At 37.9% G+C, this 18,597-nt stretch overlaps 1 protein-coding gene across 1 annotated transcript in view; it reads left to right on the top strand.

Moving 5' to 3' along the window:
• The window catches only part of VPS45 (vacuolar protein sorting 45 homolog), a 70,970-nt gene continuing 61,113 nt past the window's right edge, over positions 8,741-18,597 (top strand). Inside the window, 3 exon segments of the mRNA NM_001244994.1 lie at positions 8,741-8,928; positions 9,565-9,699; positions 12,967-13,027. Coding sequence (NP_001231923.1) covers positions 8,836-8,928; positions 9,565-9,699; positions 12,967-13,027 — 289 coding nt within the window. The 5' untranslated portion in view covers positions 8,741-8,835.

The following is an 18,597-nucleotide window of genomic DNA, read 5'->3' as shown; positions in this document are numbered from 1 at the left end:
GTTACTTTGCTGTATAGCAGAAATTCACAATTATAAATCAACTACACTTTTTAAAAAAAGTATTTGCAAAAAACATCAGACAAATGACTCTATTTCCATGGCTAGTACATAGTAGGTGTTCAATAAATGGTTGTTGATAGAACTAATACCCTCCACAAGTCCTCTAGTAACCAGTGTTGAGAACTAGATGCCTTATGCCATTTTGGGGCCTCCATACCAGTGCTAAAGCATGACGCCATTAGATTTGTATTAATATTTCGCTCCCAGCAATTGAAGAAGACATACAATATGAAGATATAAAACAATGATTTCCATACGCAAAAGATTTATGAACTGAGGTTTTCTAGTCCATTTCCTTCATTTGAAAGACAAAGGCCTGGTGAGCTTAAATCATCTCTGAAACTCATCTAGACATTAGAAATGAAACATATTGTAAATCAGATCACCTGGCTCCAATTCAGTATTCTTTTCATTCTATCATAGTACTCTCTAAACTTGAGTGTTCCTCTGACCAGGAATTCTATAGCATTTGAGTTTAAATTACTACATCACAACTAAAAAGTCTAATTTCCCAATATTATGCCCAAATTAAGTTGTGGTGTATATAGTTGTTGCTATATTCTTTCAATAATATCTAGAAATTAAAAGAAAAAAAAAACAATTTCACTATTCATTGCACATTTCATGCCATGAACAGAGGAAACTGTCACTTGCAGTATAGTATTCTGGTATAAACCTGGATTCCGCTGTTCACATCTCCACATTCAAATCCCAATTTTGTCACTTAGCAGAAACCTTAGTCTCTCTAAGCTTCAGTTTTCTCATTTTTAAAAAGAGGGTAGGCATTTCCTCGTGGCTCAGCAGGTTCAGGATCTGGTGTTATCACTGCCGTGGCATGGGTTAGATCCCTGGCCCAGGAACTTCCGCATACTGTGAGCATGGTCAAAAATAAACAAAATATAAAAAGAGAGTAACATCACCACTTATGCCATTGAGTTGTGAGAATGATGCATGGAAAGTATTCAGCACATGGCCTAAAACATACATATTCATATTGACATATCAAAGGTCACTTGCAATCTAGATATGAATAGAACTTATAATCAGATTCCCATCTTTCAGATATTAGACTTTATATTTATTAAACTAATCTCCCAAATTGAACGCTTGATTGATTTGAAACTTATTAGCAATTAGTTTTACCTAGTGCCTTAAGAAATTAAAAAATTTATACAGTGGTTAATTCATGCAACAATTCAGTAAGATTTAAAGCCAAAACAGATTAAACTGAACATTAAAGCATTTTGTAGTCTATTTTGGCCCAAAACAATGCATTTTCCCTCATTTGTGTAACCAATACTCAGTGTACCATCACCCAACATTACAAAAAGCCTGTGTTACTCATACCTTCTTGGTGGTTCAAGGGCGCCCTCTGGCTGAGTGCTAAAAAAAATTCAAAGCTAATTTTTTTTAAGCCCATGATTTTAAGTAAAATTCTTCATCAACAATTCTGTGAAGGTAATTCTTTCATTAATCACTGCTAGTAGATTGTCAGAGAAGACAAATGTCATTTGTTAGTGCCAGAATGCTCAGGTCTTATATCCCTGCAATTTACCAAGCAATTGGAAAGATAACTCATGCTATTTTCCCCAGAATTCATTTCACATCATTCAAAAAAACTGTTGGCATGAATTACCTAGATAAGTATATTGATCTCTTTGTTTGTTCTGTCCATGCAAAACTCTATACTTTATTTAACATGCCATTGTAGCACTTTGCCTAGTAATGAGTATCACCAACATTAAATATTTATTGGGTATCTCTTTGTACTGCATTAGGTGAAAAGGATAGAGAAAAAAAAATTCTCTATCTTCAAAGAAACGACAACTTATTTTCTTAAAAAAGGATGTGAACAAAGAAATATAGGGTAAGATGCCCACTGGAAAAGAATATGCTTCTCTCAATTTGCTCCTTTCTGTATTACCTCAGGAAAGTTATTTAACTTGTCTTAACCTCAGTTTATCTGTAATAGGGAGACGACACTCACCTCAAAGAAAAGCTGCAAAAGTCAACTGAGATATTTGTAAAATATTCAATATATAGTAAAAGCTCAGTAAAAGGTGGTTGTTTTTATTTGTTGATATTAAGAGAAGTCATATATAACAGCATCCTACATTAAATTTCATTTGCTTCAAATGGAAAGTTGTATAAATGAAATATTTTGTATCACTTTTTTCTTTATAGTGAAGAAAAATAAGTGCTCCTGATCAAATGCTTGGTCAAGACAATATCAAGTCATTTCTAAAGGAATTATTTCATTATTAAAAAAATAAGGAGTTCCCATTGTGGCTCAGCAGTAACAAATAACTCCTAAATAAAAAATTAAGGAGTTCCTGTTGTGGCTCAGCAGTAACAAATCTGACTAGTCTCCATGAGGACAAGGGTTCGATCCCTAGCCTCACTCAGTGGGTTAAGGATCCAGCATTGCTGTGAGCTGTGGTGTAGGACGGCAGCTGCAGCTCCGATTGGACCCCTAACTTGGGAATTTCCATATGCCGAGGGTATGGCCTTAAAAAGCAAAAAAAAAAAAAAAAAAAAAAAAATACAATTAAGACTCCCTTACTACTAATGAAATTTAGGAAAATGTATTTTCTGGTACTTACTTCATATGGCTTGTCTATTCTTTTGAAATATCTAAATTGTTAAAAAAAAATTGCGTTGCATTTTATAGTAATCGACAATGCTCACACAAAAGCAGCCCATGAACAGAATCATGATTATAAAAGTGATCTTAGTAATTTCTAGTTCAATCTTTTTTGTTCTTTTTAGAAATAAGAACTTATTATGAATCTCCTTAACATCACAAAGCACTTTTTTATTTTTATTTATTTATATTTATATTTTTTAGGGCCACACCCACAGCATATGGAAGTTCCCAGGTCAAATTGGAGCTGTAGCTGCAGGCCTACCTATGCCACAGCCACAGCAACTCAGGATCTGAGCTGTATCTGCAACCTACACCACAGCTCATGGCAATGCCAGATCCTTAATCTACTGAACCCGAGTCCTCAGGGATACTAGAAAGGTTTGTTGCTGCTGAGCCACAACAGTAATTCCTTTTTATTTTTTTAAATAAATTTTATTGGAGTATAGTTGACTTAGAAAGTTGTGTTAGGGAGTTCCCACTGTGGTACAATTGGTTAAGGATCTGGCATTGCCACAGCTCAGATTCAATCTCAGGCCCAGGAACTTCCATATGCTTTCGGGTGTAGCCGAAATAGAGAAAAAAAGAAAATAGAAAGTTGTGTTAGTTTCAGGTGTACAGCAAGGTAAATCAGTTATACAAATAAAAGAATCCTCTTCAGATTCTTTTCCCATATAGGTTATTACACAGAATTGAGTAGATTACCTTGTGCTATATCGTAGGTCATTGTTACCTATCTATTTTATACATTGTAGTGTGTATATGTCAATCCCAACCACCTAATTTATCCCTTCTGCCCCCTCATTTCCCTCTTGGTAACCATAAATTCAGTTTCAAAAATCTTCGAGTCTGTTTCTGTTTTGTAAATTCTTTTGCATCATTTTTGGTTAGAGTCTGCATATTGGTGATCTCAGATGATATTTCATTTCTCTTCACTTACTTTACTTAGGATGATAATTTCTAGGTCCATCTATGTTGCTGAAAATGGCATTATTTCATTCTTTTATGGCTGAATAATATTCCATTGTATATGTGTACCACATCTTTATCCAGTCCTCTGTTAGTGGACATTTATGTTGCTTACATGTCTTGGTTATTGTAAATAGCTCTGCAGTGAACATTGGGGTGCATGTATCTTTTCAAATTATGGTTTTCTCCAGATATATGCCAAGGATTGGGACTGCTGGATCATATGGTAGTTCTATATTTAGTTTTTGAAGGACCCTCCAAATTGTTCTCCATAGTGGTTGCACCAGCTTACATTCCCAACATTGTGGAAGGATTCCCTTTTCTCCACACCCTCTCCAGCATTTGTTGTTTGTAGACTTAATAATGATGGCCATTCTGACTGACTGATGTGAGCTGGTACCTCATTGTAGTTTTGATCTGCATTTCTCTATTAGCAATGTTGAACATCTTTCATGTGTTTTTTTGGCCACCTGTATGTCTTTAAAAATCACTTTTAATTCATCCCATGACTTTTAAGGAGAACAAGCACAAAAAAATTTTTTATTCAGTTTCTACGTGGGGCAACATAAATAGTAGAACTAAACACAGTAAAAAATATTCACTAAGAAAAAAAAAAAAAAAAAAACGAGCTGGAGTTCCCATCGTGGCTCAGTGGTTAGCAAACCTGACTAGCATCCATAAGGACACAGGTTCAATCCCTGGCCTCGCTGAGTGGGTTAAGGATCCAGCATTGCCATGAGCTGTGGTGTAGGTCGAAGATGTGGCTCGGATATGGCATTGCTGTGGCTCTGGCTTAGGCCAGCGGCTACAGTGCCAATTGGACCTCTAGCCTGGGAACCTCCATATGCCGCAGGTGCAGCCCTGAAAAGACAAAAAGACCAAAAAAAGAAAAAAGAAAAAAAGAAAACAATAGCTAAAGCTAGCTAGGCTAATGACTACATGTACTGTCTCACTTAATTCTCACACTAACCTGATCTAGGCGCTATTTTCTCCATTTACAAGTGGGAAAACCAAGTCACTAATTGGTTATGTAACTTAGCAGAGTCCTGCAGTTAGTACAACTAGCAGAATCAAATTCAGGCCGCCTGATTTGAAAACCTGCAATCTCAATCTCTATATATATTTCTATTATTTTAAAGTAATTTTCTTAACTACCCATGAGTCTGACGTAAATAAATGAATGTATAAATAAACGGGGCGGGGGGAGAGGATAGTTCTTTTTTTTAATAGAAGAATTCCAAATAATAACTATAGAAGGAATGAGGAAAATAATTACTATTAGGTAAATACCAATTGTTGCAGGCAAGAACCATCAGTGGATTCTAGTCAAAATTAAGACTGGTATGGTAAGAAATAGGATATTTGAAACTCATTGGGGCATCTCTTCATATGATATTTATTAATTACAAAGAGAAAAGTTGTACATTTACAGTGGAGAAACCCAGCAGATACACCTAAACAAAGCAACCAAAGTTAACATCACAGCCAGAAAGGTAGAATCCCTGTAATTACCGAATGTGCAGACAAAACCCTCTATGCAAATATTTTTTTACTTAATGATTTAAAGCTCTTCAATGCTTTCACTATCGTAAAGTTTGGTACCAAACTATCAACTCTGACAAAAACAACAAAATTCTGTTTGATTCGTGGTGGGTAGACACTAAGTCTCTGAAATCACTTGATGCATTTTTCCTAAGTTTTGTCTTCGTAAAAACTTTATGCTTTAAAAAATTATGATGGAGAAGGCCAGATATTCCCATTAACAATTCTTAATATTGTCTAATAATGCAAGATAAAGTTATTATGGAAATTATATTTGAAAGCTATAGTTTACAAATTCTGAAATTCTATTTTAAAATATTATTGTCAAAGGGGACTAAAATATGCCACATGTTAAAAAAAAAAGTTGAAAGGTATGTGTACCTTTAGATTTCAAATACTTAAAGCTGATTTTTATTTTATTTATTTATTTTTTTTGTCTTTTTGCCACTTCTTGGGCCACTCCCGCGGCATATGGAGGTTCCCAGGCTAGGGGGTCTAATCCGAGCCGTAGCCACCGGCCTATGCCAGAGCCACAGCAACTCGGGATCCGAGCCGTGTCTGCAACCTACACCACAGCTCACGGCAATGCCAGATCGTTAACCCACTGAGCAAGGGCAGGGATTGAATTGAACCTGCAACCTCATGGTTCCTAGTCGGATTCGTTAACCACTGTGTCACGATGGGAACTCCTCAATCTTATTTTTAGATGTATGGGAACACAGAAGAAGTTCTTAATCTTGAGACATTTTAATTGTTTTTTTTGTTTTGTTTTGTTTTCTTGCTGCACCATGGCATATGGAAATTCCCAGGCCAAGGATGAAACCTGAGCATCAGCAGTGACCCAAGCAGGCTGCAGGGGCAACACTGGATTCTTAATCTACTCTGCCACAGCAGGAACTCCTAAAACGGCTTCTTTTCATTTTCTTCAGAAACAAAATAGGCTGCCAAACTTCAGGACCATCACAGCATCCATTAAATATATACCAAATATTTGGTACAAAATGCTTACATTCCATTAAACATTGTATCTTATCCACATATAAAATAACACTGCCACTGACATCAGTGGAATTTCATGGGCAATGGAATGAGTTAGTAAGTCTTTTCAAAATAGGTATTTTCCTCCTCCTCTAAAATGTTATAATTGTCCAAATATAAATAAAGGCTGCAGTTTCCATGAATTACTAACAGACTGACTAATGTCTTAAAAAATCACAAAGTCCATGGACAAGACTTTCTCACCTTGTTCTTTCTAAAAAAATGCTTAAAATGGAAAACAATCTGAAGTCCAAATTATATGTAAGAAAAAATAAAAACCAAGTAACATATAAGGATAAAAATGAATTTTCAAACTTTGGTAACTTACAGGACTTGCAGTTACTTCGTTTTTCATTAGCATTGGTTTGCTGTATTCTATAGTGTAAATTAATATATTTAAAATAAAATATTTCATATATTTAAATTTTCAAATAACATTTTAAATTAATAATAGAGTTTTCAGATGACATTAGATTTTTCTCAATTGTTTACATTTAAAGATTCACATTTGCTTTTTTTTTTTTTGTCTTTTTGTCATTTCTTGGGCTGCTCCTGTGGCACATGGAGGTTCCCAGGCTAGGGGTCTAATCGGAGCTCTAGTCACTGGCCTACACCAGAGCCACAGCAACGCCAGATCCGAGTGGTGTCTGCGACGTACACCACAGCTCACGGCAACACCAGATCCTTAACCCGATGAGCAAGGCCAGGGATTGAACCCACAACCTCATGGTTCCTAGTCGGATTCGTTAACCACTGAGCCACGATGGGAACTCCACACATTTGCATTTTAATATAATTTTCCTTCCAAAAATGTATCTCAAAAATAGAAGGAAAAAAAAAAGCCCAAAGGGAAGTCTTATTTAGGTGTTAGAAAAATTGAAAAGGAAAGAAAATAAGCACATTTTCACAATTTCAGAGGTGACAAAAATCTATGGTATTTCAAATGATTTTCCATCACTCTTAAAGTATTTGAAAATTGTATACAAAGTTTTATAAAGTACTCACATTTGCTTTTTTTAACAGCCAGATTCATGTTACTGTGTTCTGTGCCTAGTTTTAATTGTATATACTTCATATGCTATAATGAAAGAATATTGATTTGGTGGAGTTCTTTTGTGGTGCAGCAGGTTAAGGATCTAGCTGTGGCCCGGTTGTATACCTGGCCCAGAAACTTTAATATGCCCGGGGCACAGCCAAAAATAAATAAAAGTCAGTAAATAAATTTATTCACCAATGATTTTTTTTAAAGAATATTGATTTGTTAATGTTGAACCTATTAATTAAAACTATGACCCCCCAACAAATACTGGTCACTTTGTGTGTGTGCGTGTGCTTTTATGATAAAGACAAAACTCCTTATATTTACTGGCAACTATAGTCTGATTCCTTGCAATTGTTTCTTGTTCCTGATTTTATAATTCCCCAAGGAAATGGTGAGGAACATTAACTTTTACCCTCCTTTTCGAGAAATAGTATGATGAGAAAACCTGAGGGGTATAAACACAAATGCAAACATTCGGAAGTTGATGGCTTTAAGATTCATCTTGTTGCTACGTTTTTGTCGTTTCTTAAATCAAAATCTTGAGTTTTTTCTTAAAATCCCCACGCTAGTTTACTTTAGCCACACCAAATACATGCCCCCTACCCATTTTTGACCCTGTTAACTCCGCTCCTGCCCGCAGTTTCAGCGTCGCAGGTCCACAGCACCCCGCGCGAGCTGAAAACCCCGGAGTCCAATCGTCCAAGGGGCCGAAAACTGGGTGGCTTTGGGCTCCGGGGGATCCACGGCCTGCGAATTCCGGCCACAGACCTCAGCTCCGGGCCCTTCTGGGCGAACCGAGGCGGCTCCCAGAACATCCCTAAAGGGCGTTCCCTTTGTTCATTTCCTCAACAACATCAACTCAATTTCCGATGCCCCTCAGCCTTTGGAAAACCGGTTCAGGTCTCACTTATCAGGGCTGTGTCCTCACCTTGTTAAGGACCCAAAGAAGTCGGGAAATGTTAACCTCGGCCACTATTTGGCAAACGCGGCGTGCGATTTACCAAATGCCTTCCCTCCGAGTCCCGAGCATCCGCCTGGAGCCTAAGGCCACCTCCCTTCTTTCCATCCTTCACTGCCACCCAAGAAAGCGTTAATGGCAAATAGCGACCTCGGCCACGTTCTGCTATTCTTGCCTCCGAGCCAGCCCTATGCCAAGTTCCTCTACACCGCGAGGCGCCACCCTCTCCCCAAGCAGGCAGGAGGGGCGTCAGGCCACCGCCGGGGCACCCCGGGCCCAGGGCCGGGAGAGGCCTGAGAGCCCGGGCTTTAAACACCTCCGGGCGGGAGGTGTGTCGAGAATCACGTCCGGGCCGGGCGGCTCAGGGTGTCTCAGGCAAATTCTTCCATCCAGCGAGGAGGCTGGGTCCTTGGGACCGCGTAGCGGAACTACAACTCCCAGGACCTCTGCTGCCCGGACTTCCGGAAGCCAAAGCCGGACTGGGAGGAAGCCGCAGAGACCCGGCCAAGAGGCGGGGGGTTAATCTAGCAAGAAAAAAGGGGGGCGGGAAGGGCTATAGGGCTAACCTGTCAATTCGCCACCATGAACGTAGTTTTTGCTGTGAAGCAGTACATTTCCAAAATGATAGAGGACAGCGGACCGGGTATGAAAGTACTTCTCATGGATAAGGAGACGGTGAGTTTGCTTTTGCTCAGTATTTGTGAAAGAAGCCTCCCTCCTTTTTAATAGCTGGTCCCATTCCACTGTAGGATTTAGTATTTAATTAAAGATTTGTAAGTCAGGGTCAGTTCAGTGTGGAACTGAAAGGTTGCATAAACCTTGCTTAGAAGGTTTTCGGTCTGAATGGCTCTAACCACTGCCAGAGATTCTTCTTATACTCAGAACAATTTATTGGAATCAGAAATCCTTTCCTAAATGCCTCTGCCAAGAAATAATATATGAGAGAGAGCACTTGGAAGACTTTGGAATGATCCTGTTATTTCCACTCACTGTTGTGTTTTTAGAGGAAAGCTGTTAGTACTCAAACTTAGATGACAGGTTATTATTTGTTGGTCACAGATTTTTTTAAACTCTTTAGGGTGATGGGAAATTTTTTATTTGGAAATTTATGGGTCGTCCGTGTTCAGAGAGAGCACTTCATTTTGGTACATTACTTATGATTTTAGATGCTCTGTAAATGTTATTACATATGTTAGTATTTAAGTTATCCAAGTAAGTATTAAATGAAAAAAAAATTTAAGTCTTAGGTATTGCTGCTTGTTTTTATTATCCTGGACTAGCAAAATATTAGTTAATTCTTTTTCTTTACAGACTGGCATCGTGAGTATGGTATACACACAATCGGAAATTCTCCAGAAGGAAGTGTACCTTTTTGAACGCATTGATTCTCAAAATCGAGAGATCATGAAACACCTCAAGGCAATTTGTTTTCTTCGACCTACGAAGGTACTACATAAACTGAGCTGCCATCTGGCTAGGCAAATACCAGCACACTATCATCTGAAAGTATTATGAAGGCAAAATAAATTTGTATTATCATCATTTGTGGCATCATAATTATCCTGGTTTATCAGAATTATAACCATGACTCTCTCCTTTCCACATTCCTTACAGCCAGATGTCTTTTAGGTTCTCAGCTACTTCCAAAGTCACTAACTACCTTAACAGAGACCCAGATCACTTTATTTCTGGATTAACCACCATACATATGCCACTAAACAAAAATGCTGTTGAATCTTACATACTTAGTGGCTGCAGTCTTTATCATTTTATTCACATCTATACTCAGGAAGCTCTAATGGCTCAATTTTACTTCCATGATTAAATCTATATTTAGTATCTTCCTTTAGCTGGTCTGTTCTGCCCTTATGTATCCAACTTCCTGTATCTTACCTCTGCTCTCCTCCACTGCAGCCAGGTAGGCCTTTTATCATCCTTCTACATGTTCATTCCTGTCCTCTATTTATTTTCATCCCCTAATTAAAAGTTCTTTAGCCATCAGTCAGTTTTCGTCCATCATCTTCTAAATCTCACTTGAGTCCTCCTTTTAAAATGTTTTACTGTTTCAGTCTTATTTTGTATATTCTCTTGCTTTATATTCATTTTCTTCAACTCCAGTGTATTCTTTTACCATGCTTGTACATTATGCACTTTCCAAAATACAAATCTAACAATGTCACCACACTTGAAATCCTCAAATGATTTCTCATTGCTTTTATGATAAAGACAAAACTCCTTAAGTGTGGCCTGCAAGGCCTAGTGTGGTATAGTTCCTACCATTTCTACAGCGTCATTTCAAATCATTCCCCCTTTTGCTCTTAGCCACACACTAATCCTTCAGTGTACTATATTCCATCATGCCACAGCGTCTCTGCACTTGCTTTTCTCTTTGCCTGGAACTTCTTCACTTCCTCAAGCAATCTTTCCTGGTGTTGCTGACCAGGTCAAACCCTCCTCTTATAAGCACTTACAGCTCCATCTTCCCCTCCCTGTCACTTGTTATGATTGAAGTCTCATATGCTTTGTATGATTAATTAATACGTCTCACCTACCAGCAGTAAGCTCCAGGAGGGCAGAGATGGTGTTCATTTTTTCACACTGTTATGTCCCCACTGCCTGCCACATAGTGGATACTCAGTAAATAGTTCTTGGAGTTCCCGTCATGGCATAGCAGAAACGAATCCAACTAGGAACCATGAAGTTGTGGGTTCAACCCCTGGCCTTGCTCAGTGGGTTAAGGATCTGGTGTTGCCGTGAGCTGTGGTTGCAGATGAGCCTCGGGTCTGGCGTTGCTGTGGCATAGGCCCACAGCTACAGCTCAGGTTCGACCCCTAGCCTTGGAATTTCCCTATGCTGAGGGTGCAGCCCTAAAAAAGAAAAAAATACATAACTTTTTTTTTTTTGTCTTTTTAAGGGCCGCACCCGTGGCATATGGAGGTCCCCAGGCCAGGGGTCCAATCGGAGCTACAGCTTACAGCTGCCAGCCTACACCAGTGCCAGATCTGGGCCACACAGACCTATACCATAACTTATGGCAACGCCGGATCCTTAACCCACTGAGCGGGGCCAGGGATTGAACCCACAACCTCATGTTTCCTAGTCGTATTCGTTTCTGCTGCGCCACAACGGGAACTCCAAAAAAAAAATTGTTCTCGAATTAACGAATACATTAATTAATTCTGTTACAGTAGTTTCCGATTGTTTCAAATTAGTCATGGGAAATTTTGGTTCTGAGAGGGATCTTAGAGATTGTCTCATCCATAATTTTCCAACATTTTTAATCAGAGAACCTCTTTCACAGATATATATATATGTGTATATATATATACTCTTGTACTCAATATGTTCTTAAAAACAATTTTTCTTTATATTATGAAGTTAATTTCTAATGTATTTTTTAATCTATATTACAGTTTTTAAAGCCTTTTTCCCATTTAATGAGCAATGTACAATGCTTATATTACATTGCTTTTAATTCTGTAAGGAAATGTATGATTTTTTAACATTCAAAAATGATATTTTATTTATAGTTTGGGGACCAACTTTATACTGAAATGTAACCATATGTTATAGTGTCACAAATAGATAAAACTTGCATTATGACATTATTTAATTGGAATTCTTATGTTTTGACCATATGAAAATCAACTGGTTTTTAGTTTTTGATTTTGTATTTTATTAAACTAATGTACTTATACAAATACTTTACAAACATTACAGTTGTGCAGTCTTACTAAGCTAAAAGCTCAAGTGAATATAATTAACTTCTTTTGAATGTTGGTTTTTATTTTTTATTATTTATTTATTTATTTACTTAGTGGTCTTTTTGTCTTTTTAGGGCCGCACTACGGCATATAGAGGTTCCCAGGCTAAGGGTCAGATGCGAGCACAAAAACACGGGATCTGTGTTTGTGACCTACACCACAGCTCACAGGAACACTGTGTTCTTAGCCCACTGAGCGAGGCCAGGGATTGAACATGTGTCCTCATGGATGCTAATTGGGTTCGTTAACCACCGAGCCACGACAGGAACTCCTGAATGTTGGTTTTTAAAGGAGTAGACACACTTTGATATTCTATATAAGAATTTTAATCAGATGAATACAATTTATAGACAAACAGCTTGAGGCAAAAATTGCAGAATTATTATCAATTTTGTGTTGCACTACAACATCTGTGTCCTCTCTCTCTCTCTCTCTCTCTCTCTCTCTCTCTCTATATATATATATATATATATATATATATATATGTATGTATGTATTTTTTTTCTTTTGTAGCCATCCCATGGCATGTGGAGTGCTCAGGGCAGGGATCAGATCCGAGCCACAGTTGCAACCTACACTGCAGTGGCAACACTGGATCCTTAACCCACTGCGCCAGTCTGGGATCGAACCTGCATCCCAGCGCTCCAGAGATGCCGCCAATCCCATTGTGCCACAGTGGGAACTCCTCTGTCCTCTCTATTTTTTAATCTTAATTTGGTCAAGGCAGTTCAGCTAGTTAATATTATAGGTATATGCTTTCTGATCATTATATTTAATGTATCTCTTTATCCCCAGCCCTCACCCTTCCCAACATGCACACACATAATCTAGACCTCAGCACACAGGAGACTCTCAGTAAATACTTAAATATATCAATGGATTATTTATTACTTTTTCACCTAAGCAATTCTCCTCATATTTTGTTTGTTTGTTTTTTCTTTTTTTCTAGGAGAATGTGGATTATTTGATTCAGGAGCTCCGAAGACCCAAATACAGTATATATTTTATTTGTAAGTATGTTATTTCGCCTAATCAATCATGAAACTATATCCTAACTAATGTGTTTTATTGGATACTTCATATCTTAAATAATTGCATTGCATCTATCACTATAAGAATCTTTCTTTTTTTTTTGGTCCTTTCAAAATGTTAAAAGTGTTGGACCAACATTCTATTTCAGAGAGCTAAATGTGATTTCCATTCGTCATTGATTGCTTAGGTTAAAAAAATAAAAAAAGATTTTTTTTTTTCTTTTTAGGGCTGCACCTGCAGCATATGGGAGTTCCTAAGCTAGGGGTCAAATGCAAGCTGAAGCTGCAGGCCTACACCACAACCACAGCAACACCAAATCTGAATCACATCTGCAACCTATGCTGCAGCTTATGGCAATGCTGGATCCTTAACCCACTGAGAGAGGCCAGGGATCAAACCCACATCCTCATGAATACTAGCTGGGTTCTTAAGCTGCTGAGCCAAAATAAGAACTTCAAAAAATTTTGAGGTTTTACTTTGCCTTTCAAGATTCTTTGTAATTCAGAAGTTGTAAGTAGGGAGTTCCCTGGTGGCCTAGAAGGTTGAGGATCTAGTGTTATCACTGCTGTGGCTTAGGTCACTACAATGGGTTTAATCCCTGGCCCAGGAACTTCTGCATGTCATGGGTGCAGCTGAAAACAAAAAAAGTAAATAAAAACACAGTTGTAAGTAGCCAAATTTTACATCCTACCTTTCAGAAAAAAATATATATATACTTACTCCTATTTTATACTTTTATGAACTGAGGCACAGAAGCTGATTTATTTGGAAGAAGGATACACTTGAGTTTGTTGGAAAAGCAGAGATTTACCTTACATACCAGATGAAAACATTCTACTTCTCTTTGCTCCTTTATGTAATACTTGAAAGTACAAGTCACCAGGTAGATAACTTGTGTATAATTTTGGGGGCAAGGGGAGGAGGAGTGGAAGCCTAGGATAAACTAGGTTTGTGAATACTATACAATTGATAGATTTTTTTGATGTGATAGATTCTGCTTTGGAAGTTACATCTGTTCTCCTCTAGATGTCACTATTTATCTTTTTAGCATTAGTATAGTTTATTTGGTACAATTTTCAAAACCAAGGATAAAACTCAATAATCAGCATGTAGGGCATTTGAGAAGTTTTAAAGCTTACTCGAAGGCTTTGGAGTTTCAGAGTTTAGACTGTAGTCTAAGACATGCATACTTTCTTCAGCATATACAATTTAATAATGGTACCAAAAGTTAACATTTGTCATAAGACATTGTATTATAAAAACTCTCCCATATATATTTTTAAATTTTTTTTTCTTTTTTAGGGCTGCAGGTGTGGCATATGGAAGTTCCCAGGTTAGGGGTTGAATTGGAGCTGCATCTGCCAGGCACAGGCACAACCACAGCAATGAGGGATCCAAGCCATGTCTGTGACCTACACCACAGCTCAGGGCAGCGCTAGATCCTTAACTCACTGAGCAAGGCCAGAGGTTGAGCCCAAATCCTCATGGATACTAGTTGGGTTGGTTACCACTGAGCCACGATGGGAACTCCCTCATATATTATTTTATTTGCCCTTAAAACAACCCCAAGAGGGAGTTCCCATTGTGGCTCAGCAGTAACAAACTCAATTAGTATCCATGAGGATGCTGGTTTGATCCCTGGTCTCACTCAGTGGGTTAAGGATCCAGTGTTGCCATGAGCTGTGGTGTAGGTCGCAGATGGCGGCTTGGATCTGGTGTTGCCATGGCTGTGGCTAGGCCAACAGGTGCAGCTCCAATAGCCCCCCTAGCCTGGGAACTTCCATATGCCACGGGTGCAGCCCTAAAAAGACAAAAAGGAAAAAAGGAAAAAAAAAAAAAACCCAAGAGGTAAAAGAAAATTTTATTAGTTTTTGTGATGCCACGTTTGTTTTTATTTTATTTTTGGCTAATAATCACACGTTTTCTTTTTTAATTAAACTTTTTCTTTTGAGATAATTTTAGCTTCACATATAGGAAATAATGCATAGATCCTGTATATCATTTACCCAGTTTCCCCCAGTATAATGTCTTACATAACTGTAGTACAATATCACATCCAGGACACTGATGTTGATACAGTCAGGGTACAGAACATTTCCTTCTCCATAAGGATCCCTCAGCCTTTTACAGTCACATCTACTTCCCTCCCACCCCAGCCTCCTTAGTAACCCCTGCCAAACACTAATAAGTTATCCATTTCTATAATTTTGTTATTTCAGGAATGTTATAAATGGAATCATATGGTATATAACCTTTTGGGATTGGCTTTTTTCGATTAGCATAGTTCTCTAGAGATTCATCCAGGTTGTTGTGTATATCAAATAGTTCATTCCTTTTTATTACTGAGTAGTATTCCATTGTCTGGATATACCACAGTTTGTTTAACCATTCGCCTGTTGAAGAACATCTGAGTTGTTTCTAGTTTGGGCTAATACAAAAAAGTTGTTGTAAATATTCATGTACAGGTTTGTGTGAACATAAATCTTCACTTCTCTGTAGTAAATAATTCCCAGGGAGCAGTTTCTGGGTCACATGGTCATGGCATGTTTAATGTTTTAAGAAACTGCTAAGTGTTTTCTGGCATGACTATGCCATTTTACATTTCTGCTAGCAATGTACAGGTGATCCAATTTCTTTATAGCCTCACAAGCATTTGGCATTGTCCCTGTTTTTTATTTTGGCCATTCTAATCTATGTCTAGTCATTCCAGTATTTTTTAGTCTGGTTGTAAGCTAGATACTTAGGATAAGAAAGTACAGAAACTTTGTATTCAGTGACACACACAGCACAATGGGATAAGAACCCAACGAGTATCCATGAGGATGCGGGTTCAATCCCTGGCCTCACTCAGTGGGTTAAGGGCCCGGCATTGCCGCAAGTTGCAAGCTGTGGTATAAGTCCCAGATGAAGCTCAAATCTTGTATTGCTGTGCTGTGGTGTAGGCTGGCAGCTGCAGCTCCAATTATACCCCTAGACTGGGAACCTCCATATGCTATAGGTGCAGCCCTAAAAAGAAAAAATGTATGTGTGTGTGCGTGTGTGTGTGTGTGTATACACATACATACACACACACACACACACAGACATAAAATACATATGTATATGTATATATGCACACACAAATGTATATGTATACACACATATGTAAATGTATATATACCACACACACATATACACACAGAGATTGATTCCCCATGGTGGACATCTAACAGAATCACTCTTGCTGAGTCTTTCAGCTAAAAATTGAGTAGATGATGAGATGAAAGACTCCTTTTTCCTCTGAAGAGAGTTCTTTGATGCAGTGGTTGAGATTAATAATGAAAATAAATTGAATACTTACTCTCTGATTCTAAAGATTTTTTTTTTTTTTGTCTTTTTGCTATTTTTTTGGGCCACTCCCGTGGCATATGGAGGTTCCCAGGCTAGGGGTCTAATCGGAGCTGTAGCCTCCAGCCTACGCCAGAGCCACAGCAACACAGGATCCGCGTCTGCAACCTACACCACAGCTCACGGCAACGCCGGATCTGTTAACCCACTGAGCAAGGGCAGGGACCGAACCCGCAACCTCATGGTTACTAGTCGGATTCATTAACCGCTGCGCCACGACGGGAACTCCTGATTCTAAAGATTTTTGATTTGGGTTGTAAGTCTGTGAAGTTGAAGAAAAAAATTGTGTATGTTAAAATAGTTAGCACTCAAGCCTAGGAAAAATATACTTAAAATTTCTTAGGTGGAGCAATTAATTTCACAATTTTATTTGATTGAAATAAACTAAAATGAGTTTAAGGTATAGTGATTTTATTCATTACAGACTTTTGGCACAATTTGTATTGGCACTAAACTGGCCTTCCACTCATATAATTTTTAAATAGTTTTATTTTTGTATAGTCTTAAGTCTAGTAAATATCTTGTATAACTGGCTCTTCCGTCCCTTTTTTTTTTTTTAAAAAAAACTTTTTATCATGCAATTTTTTAAATAGGTACAAAAGTAGACTGAATAGTATAATAAATCCCAACATATCCATCCTCCAATTTCTACAATTACTGTACACGGTCAATCTTGTTTTAGCTATACTGCAATCTACTCCCCCAGCAATATTATATTGAAGAAAATCTAACTCATCATATGATTTCATCCATAAATATTTCCATGTGCATCTCTGAAAGATAAGGACTCATTTTTTTAAAATGCCATTATTATGTCCAAATAATGAAAAATAATTCCTATTTATTCAAATATTCATGAGTTCCCATTGTGGCTCCTCATGTTGAGAACCTGACACCATGTCTATGAGGATGCGAGTTTGATTCCTGGCCTCACTCAGTGGGTTAAGGATCCAACATTGCAACAAGCTGCACATAGGTCACAGATGCAACTTGTATCCAGCGTTGTTATGGCTGTGGTATAGGCCTGCAGCTGCAGCTCTGATTTGACCCCTGACCCAGGAACTTCCTTCCCTGCCTCCTGGCAGGTACAGAGGTAAAAAGAAAAACATAATGATTCACTGTTCAAATTTCAAATTCTTTCATGCATTTTCCCCTCCTACTGTTTGTTTGAATCAGAATCATAGTAAGGTCCACACATTGCTATTTGTTGATAGTTTTTTAAGTTTTTTTAATCTTCTATAGATCCTCTTTTCCCTCACTTCCATGCAGTCTGTTTATTGAAGAAACTACATTGTTCTGTTAAAGTTTCCCACAGCCTGGATCTTACTGATTGCATCCGCATGGGATAGTTTCACATATTCTTTGCAATTTAAAATGTTCCTCTGGGAGTTGACATCGAGGCTTAGTGGTTAATGAATCTGACTAGGAACGATGAGGTTGTGGGTTCGATCCCTGGCCTCCCTCCATGGGTTAAGGATCTGACATTGCCGTGAGCTGTGGTGTAGGTTGCAGACGTGGCTTGGATCTGGTGTTGCTGTGGCTGTGCTGCAGGCCAGCGGCTACAGCTCCAATTCGACCCCTAGCCTGGGAACCTCCATATGCTGCGAGTGCAGCCCTGGAAAAGACAAAAAAATAAAAATAAATAAATAAATAAAATGTTCCTCTGTCTTCTAGTTCCTGTAAATTGGTACTTGGATATAGAGGCTTAATTAGATTCAGATTTGATTTCTTTTTGGCAAGAATATTTCACAGGTAGTGTTGTGCTTCAGTCCATCCATTGACTCATCAGGGGTTGAAAAAAAATGATGATGTTTTAACTCTATCATTATCATTCCTTTATTTTTTAGCTGGAATATTTACATAAAGAGGAATTTCTCCTTATCTACTATTTGGTTGTCTGGTGGTACAGTATGCATGTAAAAGAATAAAAGCTTACTTCTTTCTCAATATTTGCTGTTTTCAATATAATGATTTGGTTCCCTAGCATCTTCCAATGCTTACAAGCTTACAATGGTGGTTCCTTTTTTTTTTTTTTTAAGTATTATTAATTTACAAATTTAAACATATTTGTGCCATTCATTTCAATTTGAAGGTGTTCAACTTTGACATATACCCCAATGTATGCTAAACTTCACTTAGTCATTAGACATTAACTCTCAGG

The sequence above is a fragment of the Sus scrofa genome, chromosome 4 (assembly GCF_000003025.6).
Source record: "Sus scrofa isolate TJ Tabasco breed Duroc chromosome 4, Sscrofa11.1, whole genome shotgun sequence".
In the NCBI taxonomy this organism is placed as follows: Eukaryota; Metazoa; Chordata; class Mammalia; order Artiodactyla; family Suidae; genus Sus; species Sus scrofa.
The sequence above is the reverse complement of the archived record's forward strand: the minus strand, read 5'-3'. Positions and strand labels throughout refer to the sequence as shown.